The sequence below is a fragment of the Actinia tenebrosa genome, unplaced genomic scaffold (genome assembly GCF_029948245.1).
Source record: "Actinia tenebrosa isolate PJP-AT-01 unplaced genomic scaffold, QUT_ActTen_1.0 PGA_scaffold1__47_contigs__length_23844297, whole genome shotgun sequence".
Lineage (NCBI taxonomy): Eukaryota > Metazoa > Cnidaria > Anthozoa > Actiniaria > Actiniidae > Actinia > Actinia tenebrosa.
Window position 1 is genome coordinate 11,327,757 of NW_028292578.1, and position 11,678 is coordinate 11,339,434.

Consider the following 11,678-nt stretch of genomic DNA (forward strand, 5'->3'; position numbering starts at 1 on the left):
AAACACCAGCACTAGTCTAGCAAAACGCTGTTATTAATTCTTTTATTTCGCGTCAAATGAATTATTTTTTACCAGGCACTGGACTTAAAAAGACACTCAAATTTAAAAGATATACACACTGGTCCTGAAAACTTACAGAGAACAACGAGAAAGTAAGTAAGTTGAAGTTGTTTTATGGCGGCGGGGAGACGTGTGGGGTTTGGCCGGAGAAAGACGTCACTACATTCATTGGAAAAACATTATACATCCAAGTTAAGTGGTCTGTTTCACTCATGCGCTTTACCATGGAACAGGAAACTGGCACTGATTATTTTGCATTAGGTTAAATCTACACTATTGAATCAGACTTGAATCAGTCTGTTCATTGGCCATGATTGGGGTTTTCGTTTGTCAATTTAAAATTAATTAAAGCCCTACTATGAAAAGTTGCTTTGAGCAACGAGAGGACAAAGTTTTATGCTTGCATGATATGGTTCAACACTTCAAGTTTTATCGACCCCTAGCTAAAGCAACTGCACTTTGATACGATGAGAAGTTGCTTGTGCGAAAAGTAATACGAAAAGTTTATGCTTGTCATGGTTCAACACTTGAAATTTTATCGACCCCTAGCTAAAGCAGCTGCACTTTGACATGCAAAAGCAAATCTCTGATTATTTCAGTTACATCTCCAACTAAAGTAAAATGAAATTAATAAATGCAGAATGCACAGCGGCAGTGATTATTATGACAGTCGAGAAGTTTTACTTGTGACCTTTAGTTGGTCCATTTTCTCTCAAGAGCCGCTAAAATAAAGTGAAAATGACTTCCTCTCCACATGAAAAAATCAAAGATGCTCAACAAATCTTGTCATGAAGAGAAAGTAAGAAAAATCTTTTGAACTGAAAATCGTTTTTCGATATTGATTGATGTCACAGACAAAAATTAGTCATGACAACTTTACAGTCAAAGGACATGAAGCGTGCCCAGCTAGACTGCATTATTCAATTCATAAGAAGATTTTTGGTCGTTCCAATCTTCCGAGAATGAAATCAAATTTAAATCCAAACTTGGAAACTTGATTGGATTACTTTTCAGCATTTGTACAAGTTTGTAACTGATGGAAAAAACGTTAATCTGTTTGAGCTGATGATCTTAAAGACAATAGATTTTGTTGAAATTCTTCCAATATAAGATTCGATAAAATAGATAATTCCGTTATTTTCTTTAAAATCTCAAATGGTTAAAACCGTTATACAGTTGGTGATGAATGTTAGGAATGCGAGCTTGTGACCTTATTAGGATTGCGACGTAAAAATAGACAGTTTCCCAGAAAACAAGCGTTACGCTAACGCTTCGATTCAAATTGACGCTCTACCTGTTTGCTTAGTATTTGATCAATTAAACCGATGAACAAGGTGCTGAAAAGGACAAAATTCCATGTTAATTGATATAAAGATTATGAACACAGCAAAACAGAACGGGTATTTGAGTGTCATTGAGTGGTTTACATTTGTTCGCAAATATTTCTCACGTCAAAAAGCAAAGAATTCCCTAAAGCCTGTGACAAGCCAACGCAATCAGATTTCGAGATTTCATTTCATTTTTTAAAAGAATTACGGAATATTAGAAAACGAAGACTGATGTCAAAAATCGAATAATGAATTCAATAATGCATTCTAGATGGGCACGCTTCATGTCCTTTGACTGTAATGGTCCACCATCCTTGACCCTTTCATGAATGACATAGTCTAAACATTGGCAAATAATCAAGAAATCAATTCTTTTATTTTGACCAAGATTTTGGAGACTATCATCAGTTTTCCATTATTAGGCTTTAAGAATGTTTAAAAGCTCGATCAAGATGAAAACAATAATTCAACAATGATAATACAAAATTAAATAAAAATTTTTTTTAAAAATATTGATGTTAAATAAATATGTGTTTCAATCGACTGAAATTAACATGCATGAGTGAGGAATATTGATATGTAATGTTCCCATAAATAGCGCTTCCATATTTGGCGACTTTGTGGCCTGGAGTCATTTGAGCTTGTTTTTAAGAACACTCCTTTTCCTCGTCTTCGCATGGCTGTTTGTAAAGGATGCGGCAAGCGCCAATGCCTTCTTTTACTATATTTTTGCAGTTAAACCCACCAGGGGTTTCTTCCGAAATCTCAATGCAAGTTTAAGTCAACATGGCTATGGCTGCGAATCCTGCCGAAGTACTGAAGCCCTCAGCGGAAAAGACTAACTACATCAGACTTGCTAGACTTCTGATGTGTGGTGGTACGAAAATTGTAAGAGGAGTATTCGATTCTATCATTCCTCCATCACAGTTGCCGACAAAGTTGAATGAGCCGGCTGTTGAATCAAGATTAAAACAAATGAAAAAAGAAAAGATATTATTTTCTTCGCAGTGGAAAGTCCTGTTTCCGTCGCCAGGAGTTTATGGCAAGTCCGAATCGTTCGATATCACATTGCTGTTCAAACTCTTAAGAGAATTCTCTGGATTGCCAGCGCCTCCTAAAGGATGGGACGACTTGCCTGACGACAAGGATCATTCTTTGTCTGATGACTTGGCCAGGATTAAGTATTATCGAAACGAACTTTGTCACGCCAAGGAGGACTTGGGAATCAGCGATGGCGATTTCACTACCTGTGGGAAGCGAATAAAGGATGCTCTGCTGAGGATGGTGGGGTCATTTCCATCCCTAGGGCCTTCTAAAGATTGGGAAGATGAGATTGATAAGTTACTCACAGGTCCTATAACCGACGAAGATGAAAGAAACATCGAAGAATTGAAATCATTGTATCGTCAAGATAAGGAAGTGAAAGACATGCTACAATGTCTTCAAGATATGATAGTGGATCTACTGACGAAGGAGAAGTTACTAAGCAAAGATCAGGCTACTGATTATGGTAAGCTTTAATCATATTTCCCCTTGAATTACTAGTAGTTTTTCTTGGCCTTGCCTTTAGGAAATGGAGCTAACCCATCGCAAGATAGTGTTTCTTTACCTAGCTTTATTGCCAACGAGGCAGCCGAGCGAATACGCGAGGCTGCCGAGGCGGCAGCAACATAGAGCCGATGCGCGAATCGATGTGATGTAATGTAACAATAGAATCGCTTCTAAACCAATCAGAGAATGATTTGTTCGTGACGTCATCACAGTCTCGCGATCAAAAGCCTCCTGTTCGGAGGATTTGTCGTGAAGCTTGGTTGATAGAGTTAAAAGCTCGTAATAAACAATAAGTTAATTTGGTCTTAGTTCCTTACTTTTGTGGTATTAATCTGTGTATACTTTCTTAGAGTGGTTTCAGTTAATGTTCGAACCAGCGTGTTCAATAAGTGATATTAGTTAACTATTAATATAGTTTAATTTGGAATGGAAGAGTACAAGAGTATTCGGTGTCACTTCGCTTGTGTCTCACCACGCACGGTTGTGCTTTTTTGCTCTCATATCACTTTAAGACTTCATTTAACCTAGTATTCATTATTATCATACATATAGTAATAGCTTCGTTATTTGATTGGAATGTACATTAAACTTGAGTAAAAGTACTCAAATACCGAATATATATAATCAAAAATTATATTATGAAATTTCCCTTGTTATTAAAAACGTATTTGCATATCATGAAAGGTTCATACTTACTGACTCATTCTTTCACGTCAGTATTGCATTCATAATTCCTGTTGTTATTCATTAAAAAATTTTGTCGTTTGCTTTAAAATGTTGTGTACTGTAGTCTTGTGTATTTAAGATTTGCTGACATTTATGCTTTCCATGTAAAAAAAATTGCATGCTATAACTCAATAAAACCGTTTAGCCCCTAGTCCCAATGAGTACATACTCTCTAGGTACAATTCAAAATATTTTAACAGTTTCATATGCAAAAGTACATTTTTAATTCTGGAAGTTACATCACAGAGTTCTCTAAAACACTAGTCTCATCACTCATCATTTCTAGAAAACTACATTTCCTCGTTGGCACTTTAGCGATAGCTATGGCTAGTTTATAATGGTAATTGAACTGTGTGGAGTGCATTATTGCCTGAAATCATGATCAAACCCGCAATTACAAAATGTATAAGGTACATTTTCCACCCTTAAGGTGGCTGGACTCCCTCACGCTTGACCGCTACCTTCCACGTTTGGAACACTTTTAGCCTTGCAGAGTGTTCAACACTAAAATGCTTCGTACCACATAATTATATACTAGATGCCTCCATTTGTAGGGATTTTTGAAAAAATCTATCTAGCTAATCATGAGATATTTGAGATTATTTAAATATAGTGCATAATCTACTTCAAAACTAAACAATGGATTTGATACGGCCGAATTTAATATTTCAGAGCTATATTTTCACAAAAGTCATTGCTCATTTAGTTTTACTCTGTATCTAGTTTTAAAAGGAACATTTTGAAGGTAATCGACTTATGCGATTTCGTGAAAACGTATAGTGTAGTAGACGGGGTAAACATTTGATGCGCACTTTTCATCGCAGTTTTCTAGTCAATCTTACTAGATCTTCCATTATTCTAAAATTCGCTGATCATTTCTCTCAAAACTACGTCAGGATACAAATTAGAACTTAAACTAATATTACACAAAATTGAAAGACTATTCAACTCATTTAAAGCGATCTAAAGCGAACGAGAAATACAGAAAACATTGATCGTTTCCCAACGATTTGATGCTCTGGGAATTCTATTGTTTGCTAATGATCATAACGTCAAATTGTTTCGCACCATGCACGGTCACGTGTCATCTCGCTTGGCTGCTTTCCGATTTACTTCCAAAGTATGGTAAAGTACAGTTGTTTTTTTTATTCAAACGTGGGACGTTTGTCACGCTGTACTTTGGAGATAAAATATGCTCGAGATAAGTCACACAATTTAAAAAGTCATGTTTTCATAAACCATGTGCATACATGATTGATTCTGAAATGAAAATATTGAAATTGTTTCGTATTAAATATACGATTGCTAGTTTTGTGTATACTTATTTCAATAAATGAAGATATAGAGATATAGATAAGTTATAGTGCTTGGGAACGAGGTTATTCCGGGTTCGATTCCCAGCGAGGTTGGAAATTAATTTTTCCGAATTTAATTCCAAGGGCTTTCGCCCGGAATAACCTCGTTCCCAAGCACTATAACTTATCTATATCTTCATGTAATTCATTAGTCCCATGCGGTCCACATATTCTCATTATTTCAATAAAGTTAGTCACCAAATAACCTAGAAAGGTGAGATCACTGAGGATCATGGGAAACAATTCATTTCGAACAAGTAAAACTTTTTTGATACGAACTGCAGCTTGAGGATGCTCAGGAGAGGTGAGACTGTAACTGGTAAAAGATCTAAAATCCATCAACAGTTATCAAGCGATTGAAACATGTAAAATATATCTACCCATAATCCTTGTCGGTCTCTGCTTTGTAGCTTTTCAGTTGACTAACTTTATTAAAATAAGTATATACACTCAATTGAAGAATCGTTGTCGGGTTCAGAAACATAGAACATAGAAGCTGAGACCGAAATGGCACATGGGAAGTACGTTAACTGAGATGCATGCTGTGACCGGCTACCCGTGGCAAACAGCTCTCAAACGCAGGTCTTCGGAATACGAGTTTGGCATTCTAAACCGACTGCAAGGATGGCGCAAATGAATAAATTATAATATAATTATGTCATTTCCCATGTGCCATTTCGGTCTCAGCTTTTATGTTCTATGTTTCTGAACCCTACAACGATTCTTCAATTGAGTGTATACTTCTCAAAATTTGATAGAAAAACGTTGTTTTTAAATAATCACACAAGATAACTGGGCTACAGTAACAACACAAGGATTGTTTTCCCATCAATTCGCATGCGATATTTGAACGTCCAAAAATCATTAGAGATATAATAGGAATAATTTAGAATCCCATAGCAGAAAGATTCAAAATAGACTTTTTTTTTACACGAGTTTTACACAAAGACAAAATCAACAGCGCGGGCTTCCTTTACGTTTATATTTTGAAACTCTATATAATTTAAATAATTCGCTCTTGATATACTGATGCATTGATATCAGATAACCTTTCTTACTGATCCGTAAATGTATATTTACTTTGCCGGACGAAATTATGGAGAGCGTCAAGTCTTTGTAGCCTTTTTTCCCGCATTGCTCTAGTTTGATGATTCAGATAAATTAGGATTTCAAATTATCCCTTATTTACAGGCGTTTTTCGAGTTCCATGAACACGATTCAATCTGGTCTAGCTTGGGTACAAATAACACCATATAAAACACTGATGATAAACAAAAGATATGTTGAGTGAGTGCACACCTAACTGTACTGTGTTAGCTATATTATATCAGAAAGGGTCTAGTCTATGGCAAATGAACAGTAATTCCGGTTATTCGTTAAGTTTTCACGGCTCTTATAAGAATTCTCGATTAGTTCGTTTCTACATATAGTTACCAGTGTTGCGCTAGGCTTACGGCGAAGGATGAAGAGCGAGCTAAACTTGTCGCGGCAAGCTCAGTGTGCGGGGGAGCTTTACTGATTGAATAAGGTCAGGAACCACGGAAAATCGGCTGTGATTGACGGTGATTTTAATTGACGATAATCAAACGTAAACTGTAAACAATACAATCAATGAACTAATTACTAAATGATAGGATTACAAGATAATAGAATCACGCATAAAGAATAACATACGTTCTGATCATAGTTTTGGTATAACAAACTCTAAAAAATTAAGGCCTAGGGCAAACGTCGAACTTTCCATGCACCGAACTCATTAAAAACAATGGATATCAGGTGATAATGAGGCGGCATTCATTGATGTAATTAAGTTCGGTGCATGGAAAGTTTGACGTTTGCCCTAGGCCTAAGAAACTAAAAGTACAAGTAAAAATGATACTAATAGTTTTTATGATAACATAGCAATCAAATAACTACTAGAAACTCTTATGAATACTAATATAAATGATGCGATTTTGGCTATGCCTTAGGGTGTGCCACTGCAAGCGACGTGAAAATATACTAGCAATAATGAGATCAATAAAGGCTTTAGACTTAAAGGTACAGATTTAAATATATAAATATAGATATAGGCTAAGCTTTGTAAATTGAATGCTTACTAAGCAATAGAAATCTCAGGGCGTTGCCGTGTGCTTGACTAAACACGGTATAAACCATAGACGGGTCTTATAAAGTAACTAAAAGGCTATTATGCCCGAGGCTAAGGCTTAGACAAGGTGTAAAGCTAATTACTGTACTCACACATCTGTTCCCGCTTGCACTCTAAAGGGCCAGGGGGTAACTCTTTCGTGGACGATTCAACTAACTAAACTAAAACTGGGAACGAAGCTAACATTTCCTGTCGGTATTACACGTGGCATAGCTTGTGACGTAATTGAGTAAATATGGTGTGGCAAATCAGAATTAACATGCAAATAATTAAAGACAGAGGAGCCTCGATTCTATGTTTCTAACAACCAGAAAACGTTGCCGTAAATATCACGTGGTTTATTTAAGGTTTTGGTTAAACTAGGAAGCATTTTTCCTTAAACAGCTTAAATGTTTTCAAAAGTGGCAAAACTGTCAGGAAACATTGGGAAACATGTTTACTCAACATCGGTTAGCGCATGCGTTTTGACAAGATAGAGCGAGCGTTGCTAAGTAACGAACTTTTATGATGTTGACTTTAATGGCTAAACGAGGAATCATGAAATGTTTGTGAACTAGTGAACAACTAGATGAAATAGCTTTGTGCACTAAAAATGCCCAAACGGCTTCTTTATATTGGCAAGTACTCTTCCTTTTAAGGTTACTGGAGACCTTCAGGGGTATGTTTCTCTTAAGCTCTCTCTACGCAACATGTTCAACAAAACCCCTAATATTATACATCGTTTTAAAGGTCATATGATAAAAATTTCGAAAATAATATTATTTCAAAGTGATTTTCTAATTTGAAACGATGCCGAGCCTTGAACACAAATCGGGCACGTTCCGTAGAGGTGAATTAATGGTATTAGCGTTAGCACGTATAGCCAAAAGAACCTCACTCGCTTGCATGAGTTATTTATCACGACATGTGTGAATGACGTAATATAAATTTAAAATTACGAATCAAATACTTTTGATAAAAAGGGGAACATTGCTGATGTTGCTAATATAAGTGTTTATTCCCTTGTGTTTAGGAGAACGTCTTGTCAAGTTTTTGAAAGAATACTATTCTAGGGGAGAGTGGTCGCTAATCCTTGCCTTTCCTTGGATGGAGGGTGATCGATTTCACATTGACAATCTATATACTTCACTAACCGTTACTGAGAAAGGAAGAACAGAAAAGATTGAAGTGGCAAACCTGTTCTCATCAAGCAAAGAGCCCGTTAGACGTATTCTGATAGAAGGAGAAGCAGGTATTGGCAAATCAACATACTGTAAGAAGATTGCATATGACTGGAGTAAGGGTAAGCTAGTAATCCCCGATGTCGACCTAGTATTGGTTATCAAGTGCTGCGACTTGAAGGATGGTGACTTATGGCAGGCCATCAAGGAACAGAATTTACCCGAAGATCTTGGGCATGAAACTAAAAAAGCTGAAGAAGTTTACGACTACATTAGGGTCAACCAGCGGAAAATATTACTTATGCTTGATGGATTTGATGAAATTCCTGCAACTACAGATACCACAATGAAACAGAGCATCAAGGAGTTAGTTACTGGCAAGCTGCTATCCAACGCTCGTGTCATCCTTACTTCTCGCCCAGAAAGGTGTTCAGATATACGTAAATCTTTTGACAAAAAGCTAGAAATGACAGGTTTCAGTTTGAACGACTCCCATGATTTTATCGAGCGCTTTTGTTCCTCACGAAACAACGCATCTCTTGAAAAGACTGCAGCTATCAGAGAACTAACTCGCTGCCCCTTGAATGCTTCTTTCTTGTGCCTCATACTTGAAGAGAAGGAAGATGATGGCGAGTTCTTTGAGTCGCTTGGCATTGGTTCCCTTTACCGTGAAATGGTTTTCTGTGTGATAAAGAGATACTGCGTTGAGAAAAAAGGACAGGAAGTCCAAGATGATACCTTGCTGGACAAATACCATGAGCCACAAGTTGCGTTGGGAAAGATAGCATTTAACCTGATGAAAGACAACCTTACCAAATTTGGAGAAGAAAAGTTGCCTGACGATTCGAAGCAAATTCTGAAAGACATTGGCTTTCTAATCGAGAACAAGAATTTGAACATATCAAAGCCAAAATCTACATACTTCTTCTCTCACTCGTCAATCAAGGAGTATTTTGCTGCATTATATGTGGCAGAATGTTTGAGAAACGGCAACATTGACACTTTGACATCCATCCACGAGTTCACAGAAAACCCATCATCAACAGGTATAGGGAACTCTAACCATGTCCAGAATGTTTACTACAGTTTACAGAGATTCAATCTGGCCAAGATGGTGAACCTCTCAAGTAGTGAAGATTATATCAAGCTTATCAATGGTCTTGCATCTCATTTACCTAAAGACGTTGATGTATCTCAAGCTGAGCATATCAGGTTTGACTTTATTTTCTCTTTCATTTGTGAAATTCTTGGAAATTGTAAGGAAGATGAGGTTACTAAGGTTATAACTGAGATCGCAATTCCAGATTTGCCGCTTGTATTATATTTATACAATGGTAGACAAGCATTAGATGGTTTTATTTCTCTTTTGTCACAATCTAGAGAAGAATCCTCTAAAGTAAGATTTAAGATCCTACGTCTAGAGGGTTTGCAAGCTGTTTTATCCTCTATTCCGATAAATGATTTCATTAAAATCTCCGTACAGCTGGGAAAACACAGATTTTTAAAGACAATATATTTGTCTTTCTTTTCATATTCGCAGCATTTCTTAATTTTCTTTCAAAACTTTGGTTCATCAAGTGTAGAAAAAATTGGCTTACAGTATTTTCCCCCAATTAGTAGCGTTGATTCTAGTGTTGATAGTACGTCGAGTAGCTTTAAGCCTATCGTTGGTAGGAGCGTTGATAATATCTTTACGATTCTATGGAGTCTTCCTAACTTGATTTCCCTTGATCTCTCGTACAGCTCATTCCCTAACTATCAGAAGTTCTGGTCTTCAGGGGAGGGGGGTCAATCGACTAGAATCACTGCGCTGCGGGTTCTTAAATTATGCCATTGCAATCTAAGTTTAAAAGATTTTCGTTTCATTCTTCGTTCTTTGCGCAATACTATCACTCTAGAAGAACTTGATTTGTCTGGAAATGACTTCCGTGATGGTATCTCCAGTATCTCTCTTGATCTTGATTTTGATCTAGACTTCAGTCGTGGTATCTCTTTTGGTCTAGAGCGTAGTACACTACAAGTACTCAGGATGAGTAATTGCAATCTAAGATTACGTGATGTTCATCGCATTCTTCGTTCTTTGTGCAATACTATCACTCTAGAAGAACTTGATTTGTCTGGAAATGACTTCAGTCGTGGTATCTCTTTTGGTCTAGGGCGTAGTACAATACAAGTACTCAGGATGAGTAATTGCAATCTAAGATTACGTGATGTTCATCGCATTCTTGGTTCTTTGTGCACGAGTACCACTCTAAAAGAACTTGATTTGTCTGGAAATGACTTCCGTGATGGTATCTCCAGTATCTCTCTTGATCTTGATTTTGATCTAGACTTCAGTCATGGTATCTCTTTTGGTCTAGGGCGTAGTACAATACAAGTACTCAGGATGAGTAATTGCAATCTAAGATCACCTTATGCTTCTCGCAGTCTTCGTTTTTTGCGCAATAGTACCACTCTAAAAGAACTTGATTTGACTGGAAATGCAATAGATGCCGAGGCCCAATCGTTAATTCAAAGTTATGTTCCTGATGCCAAGATCCTTTTTTAGATTCATAACCAACTTAGTATTCTTCTGTTCATTTGATGTTTCCAGTCGTGGGTTCAATCCCTGGACCATGAATCATCACGTACGTCAGTCCGATTGTTGATTTGCTCCCTTATCATGACAGTTTTCACCAGATTCTCCTTTTCCTTCCCCTCCAAGTTAATTCTATATTTAGGCTTTCACTTAGATTGCTATCTTGTTGCCTCATGTTGTCATACAACAACGAAAAAGAGTTCTCTTTTTAATGATAAACCTCCAAATGAAAGATGTATGCATGATATATTGCCATTAAATAACGGTGTTCAAATCTTGATTTATATCTAAGTAAACCCTCCAGGCATGTTTCTAGTGATTGACGCACTCCTTAATGTATATGACGGGTGCCAACTTTGCTGTTATGATTAGTAGGTGAAACGTATCTGCTTCACTGTATCTATCTGTTATTTTAGATATTGTAGTCCATAGGGAATAGACGCACCTCTTAGCAAATATTTATGACGGGTGCTAACTAGGTTTTCTATTATGATTAGTGGATGAAACGTATCTTTCATATTGTGATCTATCTGCTATTTTAGATATTGTAGTCCCTAGGGAATTGACGCACCTCTAGGCAAATATATATGACGGGTGCTAACTAGCTTTGCTATTCTTCGTTTGCACATGACGTCATAGTCGCCATGTTGGATGAATTTAACAAAAGAATTGAATTAATTGAATTGAATGAATTCATTTATTGTATCATCCAACATGGCCGCCGTGTTTTGTCATTTCATTCCCTTGGGAATGATTGAAAACTAGCAATTA

The 11,678-nt window shown here is 36.8% G+C and overlaps 1 protein-coding gene across 1 annotated transcript; it reads left to right on the top strand.

The window, feature by feature from the left end:
- Positions 1-1,968: 1,968 nt before the first annotated feature.
- On the top strand, positions 1,969-11,555 carry LOC116298583 (NACHT, LRR and PYD domains-containing protein 12). The gene is made up of 2 exons (XM_089033321.1): positions 1,969-2,898; positions 8,182-11,555. The coding sequence occupies exons 1-2, from the start codon at positions 2,175-2,177 to the stop codon at positions 10,875-10,877; spliced, it is 3,420 nt and encodes a 1,139-aa protein (XP_088889447.1). The 5' UTR covers positions 1,969-2,174; the 3' UTR covers positions 10,878-11,555.
- Positions 11,556-11,678: the final 123 nt, after the last annotated feature.